Raw genomic sequence first — 23,398 nt, 5'->3', positions numbered from 1 at the left:
AGCAAAATTTAAACCTTAGTGACAAAATCAAATAAAGCATCAGATATTAACCAGAAGTCAATCCTAGACCTCAGTGAACCAGAACTGTTAGACCAGGTAAACTGTGAAGCATGAGGATGTTTATCCCTCCAAATGTCAATTAGGCCAAATCAGGAGATCAAATCTCAAAGGCCTGATGATCTATTAGATAATTTAGGTGGTGATCTGTCCAAAGAGTTATTTATAGTTTGATTAAAGTCTCCACCCAAGAGAATAAGCAAGTTAGAATATTTAGATTCAAAATATTGTAAATGTGTTTCTATTGAATTAAACAATGTCAAGTTATTTTTTTGTATCATTAAATCCGTAAATGTTACCCAGGACAAAGATGAAATCATTTAAAGGAACCAATGAAAAAAAGAAAATGGCCTTCAGGATCAGAGATTGTCTCTATAATTTTACCCTTAAATTTGTGCTTTAAAGTTAGGACACCTGCTGAGAAATTAGAACCATAAGAAGAAAACAACTCATCACCCCACTGAGATTTCCAAAACTTAAAATCACTAGGATTTGCATGTGCCTCTTGTATAAAACAGAAATCAGTATTAAGAGTTTTTGCATATAGGAAAATAGCTTTACGTTTGACATCATTACGGAACCCTCTTGCATTAACTGAGCAAATAGAACATTTAGAAAACATTGGAACAAGATAACACCAGAACTGTAACAAGAAGTGAACATTTTGGACGTAAAAAAGTAATTACTTGTAAATAAGCATGGTTGGGGTCATTCAGAAAAAATGAAAAATAATATGAAATACACGTACACATCTACACCCACTTACCAAAATCAGTTAAATAAAGTCAAAAACCACATCTGTACCTGTGACTTCTTATTAAATAATCTTTTAACCTTTCAATTGGCATTTTGAAGGATGAAAACAAAGTCACTTTCTCAGGCCAGAAACGCGTCGAGAAAGGCAGAACAGAACCGCAAGCTAATTTGGGCTCAATACACTCGGCTATCTCCATGTTCTGCAAAACGAGTTCTTTACCGTCGACATAGGCCTTTGGAGCGTTCTGTAGCTTAACACTGTGTAGCAAATGCAAAAAAAACGTCATCATACGCCCAGGCGACGCTAAATCATTATTGGCTGAGCGTGACAAATGACGTAACAGTAACGAGTTATCGCGGAAGCAGGAGCTAAGGCGACTATATTTGATCATGTCTGCTAGAAATCCGGGAATGCACCTTGGTAAGTCTTTTATTCTATCTTTTTCTATTAGATATTTATACATAGTTTTACATTGATTAGTTCCTCTACTTTTTGCACGTGAGCACAAAAAGCACAGTGTATAGAAATAAATGAAGGGCTTTTTGCAAATTAATAATGAGCTACACACATAGTTGTTAACCTTTGGCCATACTTCTAACATTGTACATGTCAGCCAAATGAATAAATGTAAATGTAAGTCAACCTTCATACGGCCTGTGTAGGTGTATCTAGCCTTAAGTCGCTTTTTAAATGATTTATTTTCTTTATAGACTATATTCTAAACTACATTTAGATGGAAGTCTCTAGCTGAGTCTCACGTGGCCCATTTGTCTCACGACTCTCATTGAGCACAGAGGAATAACAAGATCTTTTTTCTTGTTTATTCTTGTCTTATTTTAGATCTGGAATGGGTGTCAAAAGTGAAAGTCAACACTCAGGCTGTTCTTAAAAGAGCCCAGCAGATCCAGGGACACAAGGTGGCCAAAAAACAGTGGCAGGTAAATTGTTCAGGGAATGTGTGGCACTGATCATTTGTTTTGCTTTGTGGATTTAATTGAATTGAATTGCATTGCATTGCTATGCACTGTACAATCCAGTGTAGCCATTAACTTTACTATCATAATCCTCTGCTGTAGGCTGCTTGGCTGCTGAAAGCGGTCACATGCATTGATTTGACCACTCTTGCTGGTGATGACACCCCCTCTAATGTCCATCGACTCTGCATGAAGGCCACACAGCCGATTCGTCATGATCTTCTGAAGAGTATGGACATGCATGACAAGGGTCAGTTGGTGCTGAAGTTTTCACACAGCACATTGGCACTAGCAGTAGTGCAAATTTAACATTCAATTATAAACTATAATGTCATGTGCCTCAAGATGCAGGGGGCAGTTGGAAGTAAATGATTATCAGATGGCTTTGACATGTCATTTTTAATGACCATAGATGAAACTTCTCTTGTTTTGATGATACAAAAGTGTAGTGATGCATTTGTCCACAAGAGGGAGACAAAGCTCCATTTTTGAATCTCTCAATCTAAATTCAACCATAATGCTCAATAAAACAATAGAATGTAGGATCAGAGGCACCTGAAATTGAAGGTATAGTTCATCCAAAAATGAAAATTCAGTCATTATTTACTCACCCTCATGATGTCCTAGGTGTGTTTGACTTTCTTCACCAGAACACATTTGAAGAAAAATATCTTAGCTCAGTTGGTCCTTAAAATGCAAGTGGGTGGCAATTTCTCCTTTTGAAGCTCCAAAAATCACAGACGGTCAGCAAAAACATCAGCCATACGACACCAGCTGTTAAACTAATGTGTTCTAAAGTGACGTCATCGCTTTTGGTGCGAAGAAGATAAATATTTAAGGACTTTATTTATCTCTAAATGCTTCCATGCTGCAGTGGTAAGCATGTGTGTCATAATCGTATTGACATTTGATACACATGAGAACTGAGAACAGCGCTGTTTACAAGTGAGAAGGAGGAATGCTGTATAGTAGCTTGGTTGGTTTTGGTTTAATTCTGTGTTTATCTGTTTCCCACAATGGTGCATTTGTGTGCTTATCCTGGATGTCTCAAACAAGTGGAGAACATGATATTACTTCTGTATCATGGCAACGCAAATTCATCACACGAGAGGCCGAGTGAACCGCACCCTCTACTGAAACTTACCAGAAGTATTTGATTATAGTTAAAAAGTACTTAAATATGAATCTTTCTTTGCACCAAAAGTGACCGTATCACTTTAGAAGACATTCATTTAACCACTGGAGTCACATCAATGACATTTATGATGACTGCCTGTGATTTTTGTAGCTTCAAAAGAGAATCGCCATTCACTTGCATTTAAAGGACCTACTGAGCTAAGATCATTTTTCTTCAAATGTGTTCTAGTGAAGAAGGAAAGTTATACACACCTGGGATATCATGAGGGTGAGAAAAAGAAATAGCATTTTTGGGTTAACTATACCTTTAACAATGTTTCAATGTTTTTGTTGTTTTCTTCTGTGGCTACCTTTACTACCTTGACTTAGTAATTGCATGCTAGTTTTGTCTGACAATCTTTGTGTGTTTGTGCTCAAAGGCATCACAACTGCAGCTGTCTGTGTGTACCCATCACGAGTGGCTGATGCAGTGAAATTTCTGAAGGCAGCCAATTCTAGTCTTCCTGTTGCATCTGGTAATACATTTGAAACCACTCCTCCTAAACCTCTTTTCCTTCACACATCATCCCAGAGAGGGTGCAACCTCATTGTCTCACCTATATTCTCTAATACTTCTCTATACCATTGCTTTCCAGTGGCCACTGGTTTCCCTGCTGGACAGACGCCATTAAAGACCCGTCTCGAGGAAGTTCATATGGCTGTGGAGGACGGTGCTACGGAAATCGATATCGTCATAAACCGGACTTTGGCTCTTACTGGGCAATGGGCAGGTATGTGTATCTAGGTGTGTACAGTAGGCATGACATTTGTCAATGTCCTTCTTTACATTATATGTAAACTGTTAATGTTCCCAAAGTATGTGTTTCTTTAGTTCTATTTTTAGCACCGATTTAAATCTAAACTGAATTATTTATGTCCACCCATGTTATAATCTCAGCCCTCTATGATGAGATTCGGCAGTTCAGAGAAGCTTGTGGAGAAGCTCATATGAAGACTATCCTGGCAGTGGGAGAGCTGGGAACCTTCACAAATGTCTATAAGGCCAGTCTGGTGTCCATGATGGCAGGTGAGTACAGTAAGCGTAAGCGTAAGCGTAAGATCCCAGATCTCAGAAGGCCAATTTAGATGTAAATTTCTGATGTAGACTTAAGGCTGGTTTATAATTCTGCATCGAACTTTGCCATAAGATCATAGTTTTGCATTGGTGTATCTGTGTCGCTCTACGAGTCAAGTAATTTTTATTTGTTTAGCGCTTTTCATAACGCACATCGTTTCAAAGCAGAAAAGAAACCTTTTAGCTCCAAATAACATAATGTAAACATAAAAGTAATCCATATGACTCCAGTGGAGCTACAAATTTCTGATCACAGTTCGCTTGGATTGAGGACCTTCAGAGCTGAGATGTTCTTCTAAAAAACTTTGATTGTGTTATGTTGAAGAAAGAATGTCATACACATCTGGTATGGCATGAGGGTGAGTAAATGAGAGAATACAATTTTTTGGGTGAACTATCCCTTTAAGACTCTGTGTCTAGAAAATCACAGATTGTCTAAAGAAGTCTTTATGAATAAAGATTAAATCCACTTGCCTGTAAAGTCAGCATTTAATGGCCTTCATAATTTAAATATTGGGCTCCAACATCATTTTATCCATCTGGAATTAATTGCATTGTGAAAACTGGTCGTTCTGTTGGCAGGTAAGGGGTTAAGAAGTTAGAGGGCTTACTGACATCATCCGAAAAGGAAAGTTGTTGTTAAGCAAGTATTAAATTTTTATGACTACAAAGATAAACTTTTGTTTTGAATGAAAAAAATACAAAGTGTTAATTTATATTTTCATATAGACCACTTTACTTCATGTGATTTATCAAATTTTTTCAAAGCATTCACCATTTCCAATTTAAAGTGCACACCAAGATCTTGTGTCTACATTGTGGCGCAGTTGTTCATTCTTTACGTACTCCACATCCAGATGGCCTTGCGCACATACACTCCCACACAGAGGGGCCAGTGACTGTATGCTTAAATAGCCATTGCACATTAAGCCGATTACGGTACCCAGTTGTCAGCGGCTTTGATAGGGATCGTTATTAAAATGCATTGCTTTTTTCGCCATGCTCATTCCTTAATCTTCCCTTGTTCCTATGAATTGCGTATGAGGTTTCTGAAATTGAATGATAATTTCACCTATTAATCTGCGACACCGAAGCTATTTTACTCCCACGCTCTCCGGCAGTGTCCCAGCACTCCACCGCAAATGAATAGAGCTTCATTACTGTCACCCGCGTTTAATAACCGTTATCCATTATTGAGTAATTAAGACTCCCCAGAACGAATCTCAAGGATTATGTCAGTTCGAGGGAGAGGGCAAGCAATAGACTGAAAGAGTGGCAGAAGGGGTGGGGGATGCAAAAAAGAGTGGAAAAACACATAGAACATATCTTTAATGAACTGGAAAATGTTCATCTTGTTCTGTGCGGTAATGAACAGTCATTAGACATGAGGAAAGGCAGGCAGGACTTTGGGTGCTGGGGGTTAGACTAGTCCACAGTTTGTGGTTCATCCATTAGAAGCGTCATTTTTTTCTTCTATTTTTATCAGAACGCTGATAAACCGTAATTGGCTATGAAGGAGAGGAAGAAAGAAATGAAGGATCTTACTGATGAACGAACGCACACCCTCTGTGTCCTGCCGACGGGACCATATGTTCTTGTCTAGCCATCCCTGGCCTCAAGACTAATGTCCCGTCGGGGTGCAAAATCTGACGCCTCTCCAAAGTGCCTGAATGGAGGTGTTAAAAATTTGCACATTCACATCAGGATGTTTCTAATTTCAGAAAGTGAACTTTGACCTGTTAGAATTAAGTGAAATAAAGTTGGCAAAATAATTCAATTAAAAATCAGTGTGACTAGGAAAATGCAGATTCTAAATAGGTATTTGATATTTGTTGGGATGTGAACCTCTGGTTCCAATTCGGTTCTGTTCTATTAATGTGTTGCTTAACGTTACCCTATGACCATACACCACAGGGATGCATTTTGCTGTTGTGCACCTTCTCCTTGTTTACAACAGCTTGCCCCCTAATGGCCTGGCCTCCTGGTCACACACCCATAAAACCCATTGGATGATCTGCCCCTGGGATCCAGTATATTATTTTAAATGAAACTAGTTCTGAATAAGAATCTGTTCTTGGATCCCAACCCCTTGATATTTGTCATTTTGCTGGCAAGTAGGATTGAGTAAAATATTGATTTTCCGATGCATTGCGATCTTCATTTGAACGATTTCGATATTGATTCTTAAATCCCAAGACTGATATTTTACTCTGTGGTAACATTCATTAATACTAGTAAATTGCTCACATGTGACCAAATTTTATGCCATTAATCGCAAGGTTGGCGGTTCGAATCCCGGCCCACACGACTCCACATGTCGAAGTGTCCTTGGGCAAGACACTGAACCCCAAGTTGCTCCCAATGGCAGGCTAGCACCTTGCAAAAACGTATCCTCTCGTTATATGCGCTTACTCCAAGTGGCTAACTGACTGATGTCAGTAGTCTTAAAGAGACGGTACAGATTTGGCACGTCTTCTACAAATCAATCTAAATTAGAGATGTCCCGATCGATTGGCCAGCGATCAAAATCAGCCGATATTCCTCTTAAATCCGCGATCGTATGATCGTGCCTAGATTTAGGGCCGATCACACATACACTGCTCCTCTAATGAATGAGTACTTTCTCAGCCCTTGAAGCATGACAGAATGGCCTATGGGGGGGATGGGGGGCCAATTGTTGGCAATTCTAAGCATTCACGAGTTTGAACTTTCAGACATGATGTAATTGAGATGAATATGTCGGTTTGTTTTTAAAATGTGAAAGAATTGCTATTGCATGAATATTAATTTGCCCATTTTCTAGAGTCATGATGGTAGTTATTCGGACTCATTGCACAGTGAACAGGAAGAGGATATAGAGGCTGCTAACAGGTTTAAAAACAAATTAAACAACAAATAAACATGCAAATACATGATACATAACGTGAGTTGTGACAATCAGATGTTGTGTTGAGTGATAGAGACTGTTTGAGCAATCATGAGTGCTTTTAGCTTTACTCTCTTTAACATGAGCGCTCTCTGTGTCAATCAAAGACATCCACTCTTCAGGTGCTCTCAATATCTCATCATCAGTCACTCATCCCAATTTAAATCAGATTACTGTTGGTCACAATATCACTAATAATAAATATAGCTGTATAACCTTCAATAACGACACCGTGTCTTCATGCATTTGTTTAATAATTTGTGATTTGTGTTACAGCAAAACTCAAAGACAGTAAACGCACCGTAGATATTAATGATTTCTCACTGGAGCAGTTTTAGAGCTTGTTATGAATATATTTTTCTTAATTTTGAATGTATCTCTGCAGTATGTGATGCTTTCATGGTTTTTACTGGTTGTCAGTATGTCACAATGGCATTTTGATATTGACAACAGAACTATTAATAACTGTTTCATTATTGTTGAACTTGGGCCTTTCAAGTGTAACCGTTTACGCTACTTTTAAGTGTATGTAAGATTTCTATTCATCCATACAGAACTCAGTGGATTTGTGATTTTATTTTTAAATAAATTAATATTCAAAATATTAAAGATGAAATAAGCTATTAAACCATTCTAAGTAGAAGTTGATTTTATATGTGAGTTTTATAAAAAAAAAAATGCTAGCTGCACTAATTAAATGCATTAAGCTGAAGACATCTTTTAGTTACTTTGTTTACTTAGTTATTTTTGTAAACAAACAAAGAAAATGGTCTGCAGCTCTATTATCTAGGCAAATACAAGTATCAGATCTGGAGTCGGTATTGGCAGATATTTAATATTTAAATATCGGATCGGGGGCCAAAAAAGCTGATTGGGACATCCCTAATCTAAATCTTTGTACAAATTATGAAATTATTGTAAAGGATGGCCAAGGATGGCTGTTCAATTTCCTTGAGTGCACAGTTTTTTATGAATCTACCATAGACATTTTTTTTGTATTGGCAGCAAATATTTGCATTTTTTTAAAAAGAAATAAAAACAATTTTTGACAAAGTTTTTAAGGTTTGTGGAAAGTCAGTATTATTTTTGAAGTTTTAAAGATTTTATATTTACCCAACTCTAAGGGGTATGTAAAAACAAAACAAACTGTGGTTGGTTGCTTTACATGTCAATCAGACAATCTCTTCCTGTGTAAGTGGGCGACTCTTGGCCTAAATAAGCTGCAAAGTGAACAAGACTTTATTCTGATAGTCAAAAGTTTGGCTCTGCGAGACTATGTCTGCTGTGCTTCTTAACCACTAGGATCTGACTTCATCAAAACTTCAACTGGCAAGGAGTCTGTCAACGCCACATATCCTGTTGCCATAGTAATGGTTCGGGCCATCCGTGACTTCTACCTAAGGACTGGCCACAAGGTAGACCAATTTTACCAGTATATCAACATTCTTCACATAATCATCCATTTTATCCACCAGCTTCTTTGAGTGATGTCTTTGTCCGCCTTAGGTGGGTTTCAAGCCCGCAGGGGGCATCCGAACTGCACAGGAGTCAGTGGTGTGGCTGAGCCTGATGAAGGAGGAGCTCGGGGATGAGTGGCTGAATCCCCACCTTTTCCGTCTGGGTGCGAGTAGCCTGCTCGCTGACATCGAGCGGCAGGTAATTAAACCAACGCTGTGATCTCAAAGCTGATCTATTCTGGCTTTAGGTGTGATAAACTGATAATTAGTGGCCATTATGGCAGGAAACAGAAGCTGTTCAGGCAGTGTAGCTTCATGGCCTTGGACTCCTGTGGTGAATCAGATCTAGATAAGCTCCTTTATTTATGCATTTGCTTATTTAAAGTTCTTAATGTAGCTGCCTTTTGACAAAGCTTTTAATAGATTAGATGGCTTAACTGAGTCGTATCAGACTGATTTAACCTACATGAACATTTTCTTTTTCTTGTCTCTTTATTGTTACAGATTTATCACTATGTAACTGAACGCTATCCAGCCTATCATGAACTTCCTCTGGCCTAAAGCTGTGAACCCCTGAATCCTCGTGGCTAATGAACTGTTAAAGGGAATAGTTCAACCAAAAGTGAAAATTATTTTATTTACACTCGTATTGCTTCAGACCTGTATTCTGTTAGTTAAAAATTTGAAGGTTTACGTTTGCATGCAGAATTAAAAAAGGCACATTGTGTTTGCTTACTATGCACATGAAAAGCAGTGCAATTTTGATGGCAGTTTCGTCTATGAGCCATTTTTTAAATCTGAACATGGATGCAAGCTGTGGCGGAGGTAAAGATAATCAGTGATTAATTAATTAATTGTGGGCTATTTTAATGATGCTTTTATGTTGTTGTTTTTTTTGTGTGTGTTTGTTTTATTTTATTATTATTATTTTAGCTTAAAGGAATATTTGGGATCCATTACAGATTAAAATTTTTTTAAAAGGAGGGGCTAGTCAAAATTTGTGTGGTAATCAGTATTATGCCACAAATGCTCTCAATTGAGCTTAACTTGTATTGAACCCGGAATATTCCTTTAACAGGTGTGTTCAGTGAGCTTTTTTTGGGTTATACTGAAAATAATAGCATATGGTTTTGGAGCATATGAGGAGTAGTAAATAATGACATCATTTTCATTTTTGGATGAGCTATTTAATTAAAATCAACCTCAGACAATGAAAAGATGGAATGCCTGTTTAGGATATTCATTTTCAAGAAATGATATAGTTATATATTGAAAGGAAGGAAATGACTCAAGTCATCATTTGTCCTATTTTTGGTCACCTGATTCCTTCCAATATGCACATCACCATAAACAAAGTAAATATACAGTATTATTACACTGTAAAAACATGAGACTTGGATTATCTTAGAATAATGCAAATACAAGAACAAATACCTGATTTCTGGATGACATGGCGCAGTCTGTTTATTGAGCTATCAGAATAAAAGTGTTCACTTTACATCAGTGCAAAGGTGTCTTGCATCACTTTCCTCAATCTGAAATCCCAGCAGCCCCTTACACATCTCATATAAGCTGATCCTGGGGTTACAATATCACTGTCCACTGCTGATCTTATTTGACTTCCCAGCGCTAATTTCATTAATCAAGAGGTGGCTGTCTGAAGTGTGTGTTTGGGATTAATTAAGGAGGGTTAAGAGAGTTTAAATGATCAGATAAAGGTTCGTGCCAATTTGAGCTTCGTTTGAAGACTGAGGAACTTTCTTTCTCTTCTACTCCTTTCTTCTTTAATTAAGAGTTCTCGGGCCGTGCCCTTGACTGGAATGGAGGATAAATGACTGAATTAATTGTGGAATGGGGAATGAGCTGAGAGGTTAGTAGAGTGAGAAGGAAACTCCGGGAAATGGGTAAATTCAGTCAAATAAGATCAGAAAGCTTGAGCACGAATAGATTTGTATTCAGTGAGAAACAATAAAAGCTATTCTCACAAGAGCTTAATAATACCCACATAAGCACTATTTTAGATCTGGTATTAGCATTCCGAAGAGGCCCACGCGATGGCTTGTGCAGGCAGCAGGATGCAGAATGAATTCATCTAATTAATGCTCTAAATAATTATTTTGAATTCACAAAACGTCTCCTTTTGTGTTCCACGGAAGAAAGAACGTCATATGGGTTGTTAACCACATCAGTGTGAGTAAATGATGACACATTTAAAGCACAGATTTTAAAATAAGCAAGAACTGAATTTACTACTTGTTGAAATTACTCTCTAATGCTGATTGGCTGTGCCATTGACTGACAGCTGTGTTTGCGAGTGTGTTTCATTAGCACTCCAGTTGTTTATGAGGCCACACTGGCAGAGTTGAGTAAGAGTGATGGAGCCTGAGCGCTCTGTCTGGCTCTCCCCACCTCCCCGAGGCCATGACAGATTAGCTTCACTTACATAAAGGCATGTAGATCATCAGCAATCTGGACCTGTGGCCCGCGCAACCAAGCCAGATAACGCTGAGGGATTGAGTTAGCCTGCAGAATGATTCTCCCCTCCACAGACAACACTCTATTTCTTAGGTTTTTTTCTTTCTTTCATCTTCGAGCTCTTGCCTCTTTTACCCGCATCACTTTCTGTTCTTAAGACTTTGTATCATAGTTCCTGCCGAGAATGTGTTATTTTACATCCAAGCTCATATAGCTATCAGACAGGGTTGGGAGGGTTACTTTTGAAATGTATTCCATTACAGATTACAGAATACATGCTGTAAAATATCATTTGTAAAATATTCCGTTACATTACTCAAGGTCAGTAATGTATTCTAAATACTTTGGATTACTTCTTCAGCACTTGGAGATTTTTTTCACTTGTTTTGACTATTAAAACTCAGTCAGTGCAGTAAGACAAAATACACATGTTAAAAATACATTCTCTGAAAAACCAAAATATCTTCTGCAGTGTTATTTCTAAAACAAGATCAATCAAATGTATCTTGCTTTAATTATTTTTAAATATTTTTACAAGAAAAGAATACAAAAATTATTATCAAGAATATGATTTTTGCCCTAATATCAAAGGTCTTACTAGAAAAAATAAATGATGATCCAACAAGAATTTTCTTGATAAAAAATATGATCATGTCTGGTAACATGTGCATGTAAAATGTATATATGTATAAATGTTTTCCATCTGAAAAATTTCAGATTTTAAAACCTATTGTAATCAAATTACAATAAAATGCAAAGTAATCTCTTCAGTAATCAAAATACTTTTTGAATGTAACTATTCTAATTACTAATGATTTAAATTTTAACTGTAGTGGAATGCAGTTACTTATATTTTGTATTTTAAATACGTAATGCCGTTACTTGTATTTCGTTACTCCCAAACCCTGCTAGCAGATGCAGTGTAATTTAAATATTATTATTAAGAGTCCTCTATAACTGTCTTACAAATACACCACTTTAATTGAGCATTCGAAACAGAAATTAACTAATTTAAAAAAGAAATGAATAGGAAAGAAATCCTTATGAAAATGTGTTTGCCATTAAAATTTTCTTATTAATTTTTTAAATAATTGTCATACATGTTTTATGAAAAAAATGTATTAAGGAGCTGTCATTTGTTGTCATGTTACAATTGGTTCAAATGCCAATCTGAATGTAGAGTGAGAATGATCTGTTTTTAGGGCTGCAACAACTAATCGACAAAATCATTTAGTATCGATAATGGACATTGACAACGAATTTCATTATCGATTAGTTGGATATATGAGGCGAGCACGGAGAAGCTCCGTCAGTGACGTCACTATAGCACTATAGTTGCATGATGCAGCTCATTTGAAAAACAACGGAGACAAGCTGCCGCGGAAAAAAACGCGACCCAAGTTGTCCAGCGCACAAGATCACTTAATAAACTTAGCAAAGATGCTTATAATAAGCAAACAGTGGGTTGCTGCATTTAGGTGCATTGACAGATTGATTGTGCTGTTTGATGCGCTTAAGAATTGTTTATCTACAGTGCATAAACTACTTATAGTTTAGCGCTATTTTCTATATTTTACACATGTAAAGTATGTACACATGTACACAACAACAACTGGCATGTTATGAATTCAAAATCAGTGTGTATTTACGCATACTTCGCAAAACTGTTTGTTTTTATCCCATGCGAGTATTAAACTTCACTGAGCTAGCGGGCGCGCGCATCTCATCAATCAAACCGATCGCGAGGAAGGGAGTTGTGGAGCTCAATCATCTTGATTTAACTCGTGCAACTTCATTCCACGATTTCAGTTTAAATGTAATAATTTGTGCAGCTCATGGATATCACACTGGTGAATAATCGAAGAAATAATCGAAGATTAATCGATTATCAAAATAATTGTTAGTTGCATCCCTATCTGTTTTATAACACGTTTGAAAGAACACATTTACTTTTGAAAAAATCATCAAAATCTGTTGTTTTGACTAAATTCTGATTCCCATTGTTAAATAGCAATAAATGCACATTTGTGACTGCACAATCTATATTAATGCGGCAAGTTGATATGTTGCTTGGCAACTGCAAACAGACAACTGTTAAGATGGTGACACTTTACAATAAGGTTCCATTTGTAAAAATTAGTTAGCAATATTAATTAACCTGAACTAACAATGAACAATACTTTTACAGCATTTAGTAATCTTGGTTAATGTTAATTACAACATATACCGGTAATATAATATATTTAAATCAATGTTGTGTATGTTCACATTAGTTAATGCACTATGAACGAACATGAACTAACAACGAACAATTGTATTTTTATTAACTAACATTAACAAAGATTAATAAATGCTTTAAAAAATATATATATTGTTCATTGTTTGTTCATAATGCATTAACTAATTTTAACAAATGGAACCTTATTATAAAGTGTTACCATTATGATAATGAAATGTAGTACTCGTCGGAAAAATTGTTTAATCTAAGTAATAGTAATTGTTGTCTGTTATAAAAAGCAAAAAGCCACTTATTCCCTACAGTGATTTTAACACGTTAAAGGGGTGAAATGTGCCCAAGAACACTCCTTTCCTGTGGTAAATTCACTGAAACGCATTGACTGTTATAGATGTATTGTTACAATGCAAGACAATTCAAGTGAACTACAATGCAAAAAAAATTAAAAAATACAAATACAAAAATGCTGAAAATCTTGAAATTAAATAGTGACCATTCATAACACCTAAAATATACGTTTTACCTTATACATTCATATAATGTTTTTAATTTAAACCATGAAAAATGCCATGTTATCTGAGAACTATTGGGACCATTATCATCTTTTCTTTCTTTACAGAATGTATAAATCTAATCTTTATGAACATATCCATTTGTTATCACTGTCTAATTTGATTATGGGGTCATGTAGTGAAAGAAATGTAAATTAACCTAGGAAACAGCTGAAATGCCAAAGGGAATGACTGAATTACATGTAAATTATTCATTAGAATATGTAGGTCTACTGTTCAAGGCTCTGTTTTGCATTTGACATTTTTCATTGTATTTGACACACAGTCTAATACAGTTCTTAAGATCCCACATGGAAATCTTTTAATGATAACATTCCCAGCAGCACTGGTCCAGATTATAGATATTTTTTAGTTGCATATATGGCAGTCATCATGGACTTCCAGTGTACTGACACTTAGTGGTATGGATGCCTCTTCATGCAAAAGCAATGGGTTTATCTTAACAATGCAATTGTAGAAATGTGCTATTTAAAGTTAGTGTTGATTAGTTTATTCTGTTAACAAAAGTGTTCAGTAATAATCAGACTACTGCAGATAAACCATGTATTATTAGACTGGTCATATGATCCAGACACTGCTGTGGTGAACTGAATCTGCTTTTATTAGGCTACGACTTTAATGTTCATCTCATGTGAACATATTTTTAAACTTATTTTTCAAAAGTATAATGTAAATGATTAGGGCTAAAACTTTTTAATAATAAAAATAAAAATACTGAGTGTACCTTTAAGAGCTAAAGGAAAAGGAGTCAATATGGTCTCAATATGTATTTCAATCCCATTTGTTTGGCATTAGGTGACTAGTGCACATGCTCTTGCACATTCTGGCTGTTCTTGGAAAAAATCCGACTGACTCTGTCAGGTGGCCGGAGTGCCACTCACTCGCTCTGTGACAAGTCTCTTTTTTCAGATTGATTGCTTTGCTCTTGTTTTATTCATAAATGTTTTTTTTTTCTTTGTTCGTTGAAGCAGTTGTGAAAAATGGTGGGCTCGGGGTGGTGTTTTCAGGCTAAAAAATTATAATTTTAAATGACACATGAGTCATCTGTCAACTACATTTATTATAAGCCAGGATTTGCCTTTTATGTGTGCTTTTCATATACCTAGCAGCAATACTAACCCACCCTATAATCAATTGCTATGGAAGCATGTTATTCATTGTGATTATTAGTATACACAAATATTTCTTTCATTTGTCTGAGAGCGCCTTATTTGTATGGAAACTTAAAAACGATTAAATATTTCAATAAAATATGAAATATCTAGTAATGTGCTGCTTCAATTCTGACAGGATGTCATTCATTCTTTTTGGCATGTCATCTCAGCGCTGCTGAATTTGAACTTATTTAGAGACAAAAGTAAAATGACTGTTAAAGGTCTGTGACTATGTCAGAAGAAGTCATCTTTGAAATGCCGTCTGTGATATTATGAATAATTGGTAACATTTGTTGAGCTGATGTGTGACAGTGAAGCCTGACAGTTTTGTGCCAATTGCATGTTAACGTGATTGTTTTGACATCCTCGATTTTGGAGTTTGACAAAACAGGTAGTGGTGTCCATTTATATGCCTGTATGTTGATGGGGAAGCTTCTTTGAAGCTGTATCTTGCCAAGTTACAAGTCACTCATAATCCAATGTATTTAAAGTACAGTCAAGCTACTATGTTGATAGTGACTATCTGTTTTTTCTTTTCTTTTAAAGATAATGCAATGCTAATATTATTTTCCTCTTTTGGTCTGTCTTTTTGTATCTGTTCTCAGATTTATATTTAGTCTTCTGTATAACAGTTTTATTTGGTGATGTGGAGTGACTTTTTTTATTATTATTATTATTATCTTTATGCCAGTTATCTCATTTTGAATTTAGTTCAGTGTTATTTGCTCATTCTGTCTTATTTTTTATTGCTATGTTTTGCCAGAGCTACCAAGGTGCAGATTGATTTAGGAACCAGAAATGGACAAATACACTGAACATGTATTTCATAATAATGTAACCATGAAACTACATATGTAGAACACGTGAAGAACAGAGCAGCAGCTATGTGGCTAAAGCATGATCAGGAATAGTGGTTGACTTATATGGGTTTTTAAAGGCTGATGCCAATATCTAGAGTGCAGGGTGGCCAATATAATGCCAAATGTATACAGTATAAATGGTGTGTGTAAATATACACTGATCGGCCACAAAATTAAAACCACCTGCCAAATATTGTGTAGGTCCCCCTCGTGCCACCAAAACAGCGCCAACCTGCAACTCAGAATAACATTCTGATAGGCTATCCTTCCCACCACAATTGTAAAGAGCAGTTACCTGATTTACCATATACTTGGCACGTAACAACAAAATAAACTTTTATTTGTCATTAACAAATTTATCTAACTTAAATTATGCAGATAATTTAAGGTAGATGCTATTTGTACCCTGGTGTCCTTTTCTGCATATTGCAGCCTCATTTTGTGGCCCTCTTCAGCCAGTCACAGCCAGTTTGGCATAACACGGTGGCCCGTTTCAGCTTATTGCCGCCCATTCGGCCCAGTTTTGTGGCTGGCCCATCGGGAAAAGTCACGTTTCTCCCTATGGCCCGTCCGCCCCGGTTGAAGGTCATCAACACTCACAGATGAACCAGAAGGAGAAGACAATTAATTGTTATGATTTGAATGATGCAATTAGAACAAATGTGATCTTTTCCTGCAAAGGGAGGGAAACCAGTAGCGATGGCTGCTGTCCGGGGACTTCACTAGTGTCAGTCCGCACTCTCTGATGCTGTCGTGATGCACAATACAAAAGAACGTGTCGGCCCACAGCGTGCGGCTCGCGCAGGAATGTCTTGCACTACACGCAGATGTCTTTGAATGTTGACCTTGGCATGTAGCTCCCTAGCGACTGAGTAGTGAAGGAATACATGTATACGAGATCAAACCTGCTATCGGGCCTCACCTGGCACTGGCAGTCTGATGTTTGACTCTCCAAAGAGCCTTTGCTTCCACCACACTTGTCAAACTCTACGGCTGAAATTAGCAAGGAAATGTTAATTAGCTTTGATCCCTCTCAACTCTGCAGTGGATAAATTATTTGTCATTGAAAGATAAGATGAGAATTTTTAATCCATTACAGTGCTGCAGGGTCCATAAAATAGAAGGTTAACGTCTTTTGCAAAGTCTGACATTGTTTTCGCTGTTGATGTTTAGCCAGTATCAATAATTCCTAATTGAACAAAATATTATGTTGGCCAACAATGGGAAACTGCTCTTAAAAGATGGTAGAAGTTTTTGTTCAATTATTTATCTTTAAGTTTTATAAAGTAAAAGGCACAAAAGGCCACACTACAGTATATTATAAATATAGTCACAGCAAAAGGGGCATTATCAAGAGTACCATACTGCATTTATCAAACTGTTTTTACATATTTTGGTCACATTTTCACTAATAATGTTTTTTATTAAGTAAATTCATGAACTGACATTTCATACAATCCTTTCGCTAGAAGTTATAGTCCCTACCTGACACGTCAGCCAAGGTTAATACCACTAGTAAAAGGTAAATGGGTGATTTACATCAGCTGTTGCTATATTGTGTATTTCAGCACGGCTGCAACAGGACTGAAACTATCCATTTTAGTTATTGTCAATTCTTGGTTTCTAGGTTACACACTCAAAGTGTCTTTGAGAAGAGGTAAGAAAAGATTCACTTTGTATGCCTACAAACAATGGATATAGCTCATAATTGGTGTTCAAAGTGACCAAGTTCAAGATCTAAGCTTCACCAGCAACCTGATATACATTTGCAAAGCCATATTTCAGACTACGTTTGGGTTTATCAAGCGCAAAAGGCCACAGTCACTTTCCCTCTTCTCCTCCTCCTCCTCCTCCTCCTCCTCCGGCGGGCGAGGCTGACAACGCTGGATCGCTGACCGTGGCTGTCGTGGGCTCTGGCTCGCTGACCGTGGCTGTCGTGGGCTCTGGCTCGCTGACCGTGGCTGGCGTAGGCTCGGGCTCGCTGACTGTGGCTGGCGTGAACTGGGGAGCGGAAGCCTTTCCTCTCCTCCGCCTCCTCCGGGCGGACGAGACTGGCAGCGCTGGCTCTTTGACCAAGGCAGGTATGGGGGTTGGTTCGCTGGCAGGCGGGGCAGGCGTGAAGGGACGTGCTATCGGGTCACCACTGTGGGAGGAGAGGCAGGGTCCTCCTCGACGACGGCCACAGTGAACGGCGAGCCGCAGGCCAGCAAAGATTCCTCCACGAATTCGCAGAGCGTCCAGCCGCACTTCGCCGGTGGCAACCGCTCCTTGAGCGAACTGTTCAGGCTGGCCCGGAAAAAACCCACCAGGGAGGAGTCCGGGAAGTCCGTGACACTCGCCAGCTCGAGGAAATCACGGATGTGGTCTTTCACTGGACGGTCCTCTTGCATGAGTCTAAGCAGTTGACAGTTCGCTCGTAGAACCGCTAGATCCATGTTTGGTCGATTGTTCTGTTACGATGGCAGACGAAGGAAGACGAGGAGTGGGGATCTAAATGCGGTTCTTTTATTGGACAATGAAAAAACAACAAACAAGACAGGAACAAATGAAACATCCACGGTGGGAAAACAAAACCAAAACACGAAAAACATCAAAAGAATAAACAGGCTGGGGAAACATCCACAAAGGCAAAGGTAACATAGAAACATCTACATTCATCAACAATCGACAGGGGAATGGAGAAACAGCAGGGTTTAAATACACAGGAGACATGATGATGACAAACGACAATCAGGTGAGAACAATAACACAGTGACTAGGGCCGGGAATCATGGGAAGTGTAGTGCATGACAATTGACAAGTGAAACACGGGGCAGACAACAGGGGATCGTGACAGTTCCACAGTTTGACATTTTTTAATTTAAGCCCCAGAAAAAAAAACCGAAATGACTGTGAACTCCGTAATTGAAAACATGTTCATCATAGAACAGGTGTATTCAAGTAATTATTTTGTTTGAATCGCATTTGTAATGTATTTCTTGAATAATTTAAAAGATCTGAACAATCCGCAATTGTGTGCAAGTATTATTATTTTCAAACCTACCGATGAGGGACAAAAGTATCTGCATGTCCATGGTGTTGTTGATGAGTCAAAAGGATTTTTTGTTTGTTATTAATACTCTTGGAAGAGATCTGCAAGTGAGCAGGATACAGAATAATTGTTTGGAATGGTGATTCTCAATGGACTCTGAGCCTGTCAGCTGGTGTTTGAAGTTTTCGCTGACATTGGAAAAACTCAAGGGCAGGGGTTGAGCTGGAAACAGCCTCTCAAATGAGAAAGTGAGAAGGAGGGAGAGGCGCAAAGAAAACAAAGGGAGTTCACTTCAGAACTTGTAAGTGGGGTTTTATTTTGACGCAGAGCAGGGGAGAGATTTGAACTGTGTATTTAGATTGTTGCCTGTGTATGTTTGCATATGTGTGTGTGAAAACTAAATATGTGAGAGACTTGCTAATGTTCTTATTAAATATAAGAAAAAACAATTTCCCTGAGAGACCTCCAGAAGGCCTGAGGAACATCTGAACCTCAAGGTCCATGCAAAAAAACTTTTTTCATTTAAATTCAACATACAGATCAAATGCACCAGGCATTTCTCAGTCAACATTCAGGTGGGTCTCCCTTTTATCTGACATAAAACCACATCTAAACTAGTGTACGTTTAAGGACTTTGAAAATTTTGTTTGCATGGTGCCTGTAACTATCCCTTTTGGGGTTTATGTGTGTAGTTGATTACTTTATTGTAAAAGCAGACACAAGCTGGGAACAAGCAGTTGCCCTTTAATTTGAGGTGGATATGTTTTTAGGCTTACTGATTTTAAAGGGATAGTTACTCAAAAATGACAATTCTCTCATCGTTTACTCACCTTTACGCCATCCCAGATGTGTATGACTTTCTTTCATCAGCCGAACTCAAATGAAGATTTTTAGAAGAATTTATCAGCTGATTTGGTCCATACAATTTAAGTGGGTACCAACATTTTTAACCTCCAAAAATCACATCAACCTAAAAGTAATCTATAAGACTCCAGTAGTTAAATCAATGTTTCAATGATATGATTGGAGTGGGTGAGAAACCGATCAATATTTAAGTGCCTTTTTTTTTTTTTTACTATTCTCCTCTCTGCTCAGTCAATCTCCACTTTAACTTTCACATTCTTGTGTTTTTGGTGATTCTCATTCTTCATGCATATCACCCCTACTGGGCAGGGATTTCTGGCAAATAAAGCACTTAAATATTGATCTGTTTCTCACCCACACCTATAATATCACTTCTGAAGATATGGATCAAAACGCTGTAGTCGAATGGATTACTTTTATGATGCCTTTATGTGATTTTTAGAACATCAAAATTATGGCACCCATTCAGTTGCATTGTATGAACCTAGAGAGCTGAGATTCTTCTAAACATCATAATTTGTGTTCTGCAGAAGAAAGAAAGTCATACACATCTGGGATGGCATGAGTGTGAGTAAATGATGAGAGAATATTCATTTTTAGGTAAATTATTCCTATAAGTGTCTCTCAAAATTATACAGTGGCATATCCTACATTTGTTACAAGTTAAGCCAAGGTTATGGGTTCAATTACCAAGGAACAAGTACACTGAAAAATATGTTGAATGCTCTCTGTCATTTTGGATAGAAACGTCTACCAAATGCATAAATGTAAATAAATACAGGTCATTCTTTGTTGTCTGTACATACAATACATAGCGTTGCTATTGGGCCACTTATAACACATGTTTGACACTTAAATATGGGGATAAATTATAGCAAACAACAAAAAGTAGCATGAAGTTTCCCTGGGTGTCCTTGTGACAGGCAGCGTACTGCAGAAAATGGCACACCGCAAAAAAGAGGACAACTTGAGAAAGGAAACCGTCATGAAGAAAACATGAGACTTTTATTCTCTTCCTCGACACATATTAAAACCGAACGAGGCTGTGAACGATTAAACAAAATCTACTGTCGAGGGAAAATATATACAAAACTTTTTTTTTCTATCAGTCAAAACTGTGACAGAATTGTCACAGACTGCTTTGAAGTTAGCGATGGAAGCCGACCAGGGACCTTGTGAGTGGGTAAATAAAAGATGGAGCGTTTCTCCCGCTCTCGCCTTTGCTGGTTAATAGGGCAGCCACCGCTGATCAAAAGAACATTAGCTTTGATTAATCAATCAATGCTCTGGCGGCCTACTCCTTCCTGTCAATGGCCAGGGCCGCCAGCGGACACACTAAATGGAGGTTAGCGTATGCTCCAGACCCCTCCTTACAGCGTGGCAAACGTTCGACTGGCTTTCTCACACTGCGCCATGCCAGCGAAAATCCCCCAGAATCGATCACAGTCCCTTGTGCCACTTTAATTTGCTAACTTTTTATTACTAATGAATCTGTGTTTGAGGTGACATCATATATTTTTTTTCCATAGCACAATTTCTGTGATTTTCTGTTGTTTGTTTGAAGTTTTATTGCTGGCATGAAGGCAAAGTTTAGTTGTTAAATAGTAAGCTAACCCTTACATAATGTTAATATTTGAGTTTGTGAAGCTAACTTTTATCATTTTATTAAAATCTCAGAATAGTCTCATGACAACTCGTAATAATTATTTCTAGAAAGCGAAATCGTAAGATATCAGATGACTTCGCTGGTATGAAAAGGTACTACTTTTATTCTACTTTTAGACCAACCAATCAGCAAACAGAATTTCAAATTGATACTATACAGCCATCAGATTTCATGTGGCCTGTTTATTTTATACAAAGATGTTTGCTTTCTTAAAATATGGTTCCTCATTCAATGTTTATATATGCAATACAAATGAATGATGTATGTGTATGACCTGTAATACGCTTCCCTCGTCTCGTAGGTTTAGGTTTGTGTTAGGTGTTAAACTTAAACTAAAATCGCAATAAAATGGTTTGGTGGATCGTTTTTATTTCTCTATATGTGAGCAATTGTCATTCGTTCTCGCATGATTTCTCAATCTCATACTAATTATTACGATTTTGTCATGAGACCGGGTTAAAAACGTTGACTTTAGAGCTACCTTAAAAGCATATAAGCAAGGGATATGTGATCAGGACACCAACTAAAGTATTTTACAAAAATGTTTGACTGTAAATCATCCCACTTATTATCCGGCTAATTGCCAAATGAATAAATAAATGGACAGAAGTAAATTGATTTGATATCATTTATTATGAGAGAAGAGACCACTGAGTGATTTGAGAGCCATGAAGCTAGCAGGAAATTTGTAGCCTGGAACCACAGTCCATTATACAGTTTAGAAGGCCACAATTGACCAATCGGAATGAAGTAATCCTGAAATCCATGATAACAGAATAAAACACAGCCTTTATCGCTGTAGGATGTATTCTGATCATTTTCTTAGTTCTGGTAGTTACTGTTGCTGGTGCTAGTACAAGATTGTGGGTTTGATTCCCAGGGAACACATACTAAAATGTACAGTAAATGTGTACTTTTAAGTTGCTTTGGATTGAAGTGTCTGCCAAATGCATAAAAGTAAACAATTAAACGCACACTTACCTGTGTTTAATATAAAGAACCTAAGGAGCTAGTCTGACCAACCTGAAAGAGCCCTTATAGTTCCACAACACCTTACTGGTTTCCATTGTGTTGGCCTGATATGCTCTACAAATGCAAATGAAAGTAATTTCACATGACAGGGAAAGAAAACTTTCTTTTCGGAGTTATGTATGTGGGGGTGTGGGGAATCCCAGTGGGGGACGGAGCACCGAAGAAGCCCTGTTCCAGTTCTGTCATTGTCAAGGTTCGACATAATAAGCGATTGTTCACTCGGCTTTGCTGAGTGATACAACGCAAGAGTAGGGTCCCAATTCTATGCTGTTAATTTTTTGTTTAAAGGGAAAAACACAAGATGTCTATTCCTTTAAGGGATGCTTGGCAGTGCTTATGCTAAGTATTCTAACAAACCTGTCGTGATGTCTATTTGAGCACTTTTTATCTTCCCAAATCCACAGGAGGGCTCTACCTTTGCCACATCGGAGAGAAGAGGCATCTCTGAAATAATTTAAGTAACCCCTTTTTGAAAGCCCAGACAAGTTAATATAATTCATATCTAAGATCAAAGCTTTGCTGTTGCAGTGCCACTAGAGTAAGTATTGGATCTATCTTTTTCTGCATTGCGATCAAGTGCTTTTCTTGGTTAAAAAGCCGTGTGCAAATAATGTTGAGCATGTCTACATGTTTACTGTGTGTGAACAGCAAATGAAGTGTCAAGATATAGGTTGTCCACCGATGAAAACAGGCTGTTATTGTGTACCAGCCAAACAACTGCTTTATCTCTTTAGACCAACGCTAATGTAATGTCAACAATGGTCACTCATTCTGAAAACTCTTTATGTTTTCCACATTAAGGCTGAGTTTGGGCAGATTAAAGGGACGTTAACTCAAAATTTTAATTCTGTAATTATTTACTTACTCTTATGCCATTTTAAATGCTGCTTGTGCTGTTATTTCTTTCAGTGGAATACAAATGGAGACATTTGGCATAAATGACAGTTTATAGTGACCATGGCTGTCAAGCTGCAAAAAGAACACAGCAAAACACAAAAAGCACCATAAACGTGGGGTTGTCCCGATACTATTTCTTTGAGAATGTGCGTGAGTACCAATATCTGTTTTTTTCTGAATCCCATGTCA

General features: G+C 37.5%; 1 protein-coding gene across 1 annotated transcript; it reads left to right on the top strand.

Moving 5' to 3' along the window:
* The first annotated feature begins 1,143 nt into the window (after window positions 1-1,143).
* Window positions 1,144-9,923, top strand: LOC127639010 (deoxyribose-phosphate aldolase-like). Its single transcript, XM_052120815.1, has 9 exons — window positions 1,144-1,234; window positions 1,655-1,752; window positions 1,891-2,038; window positions 3,345-3,440; window positions 3,561-3,695; window positions 3,863-3,991; window positions 8,268-8,380; window positions 8,472-8,621; window positions 8,927-9,923. The coding sequence occupies exons 1-9, from the start codon at window positions 1,204-1,206 to the stop codon at window positions 8,981-8,983; spliced, it is 957 nt and encodes a 318-aa protein (XP_051976775.1). The 5' UTR covers window positions 1,144-1,203; the 3' UTR covers window positions 8,984-9,923.
* The last annotated feature ends 13,475 nt before the right edge of the window (window positions 9,924-23,398 follow it).

The sequence above is a fragment of the Xyrauchen texanus genome, chromosome 47, assembly GCF_025860055.1.
Source record: "Xyrauchen texanus isolate HMW12.3.18 chromosome 47, RBS_HiC_50CHRs, whole genome shotgun sequence".
NCBI lineage: Eukaryota > Metazoa > Chordata > Actinopteri > Cypriniformes > Catostomidae > Xyrauchen > Xyrauchen texanus.
This window is presented reverse-complemented; position numbering and strand designations above follow the sequence as displayed.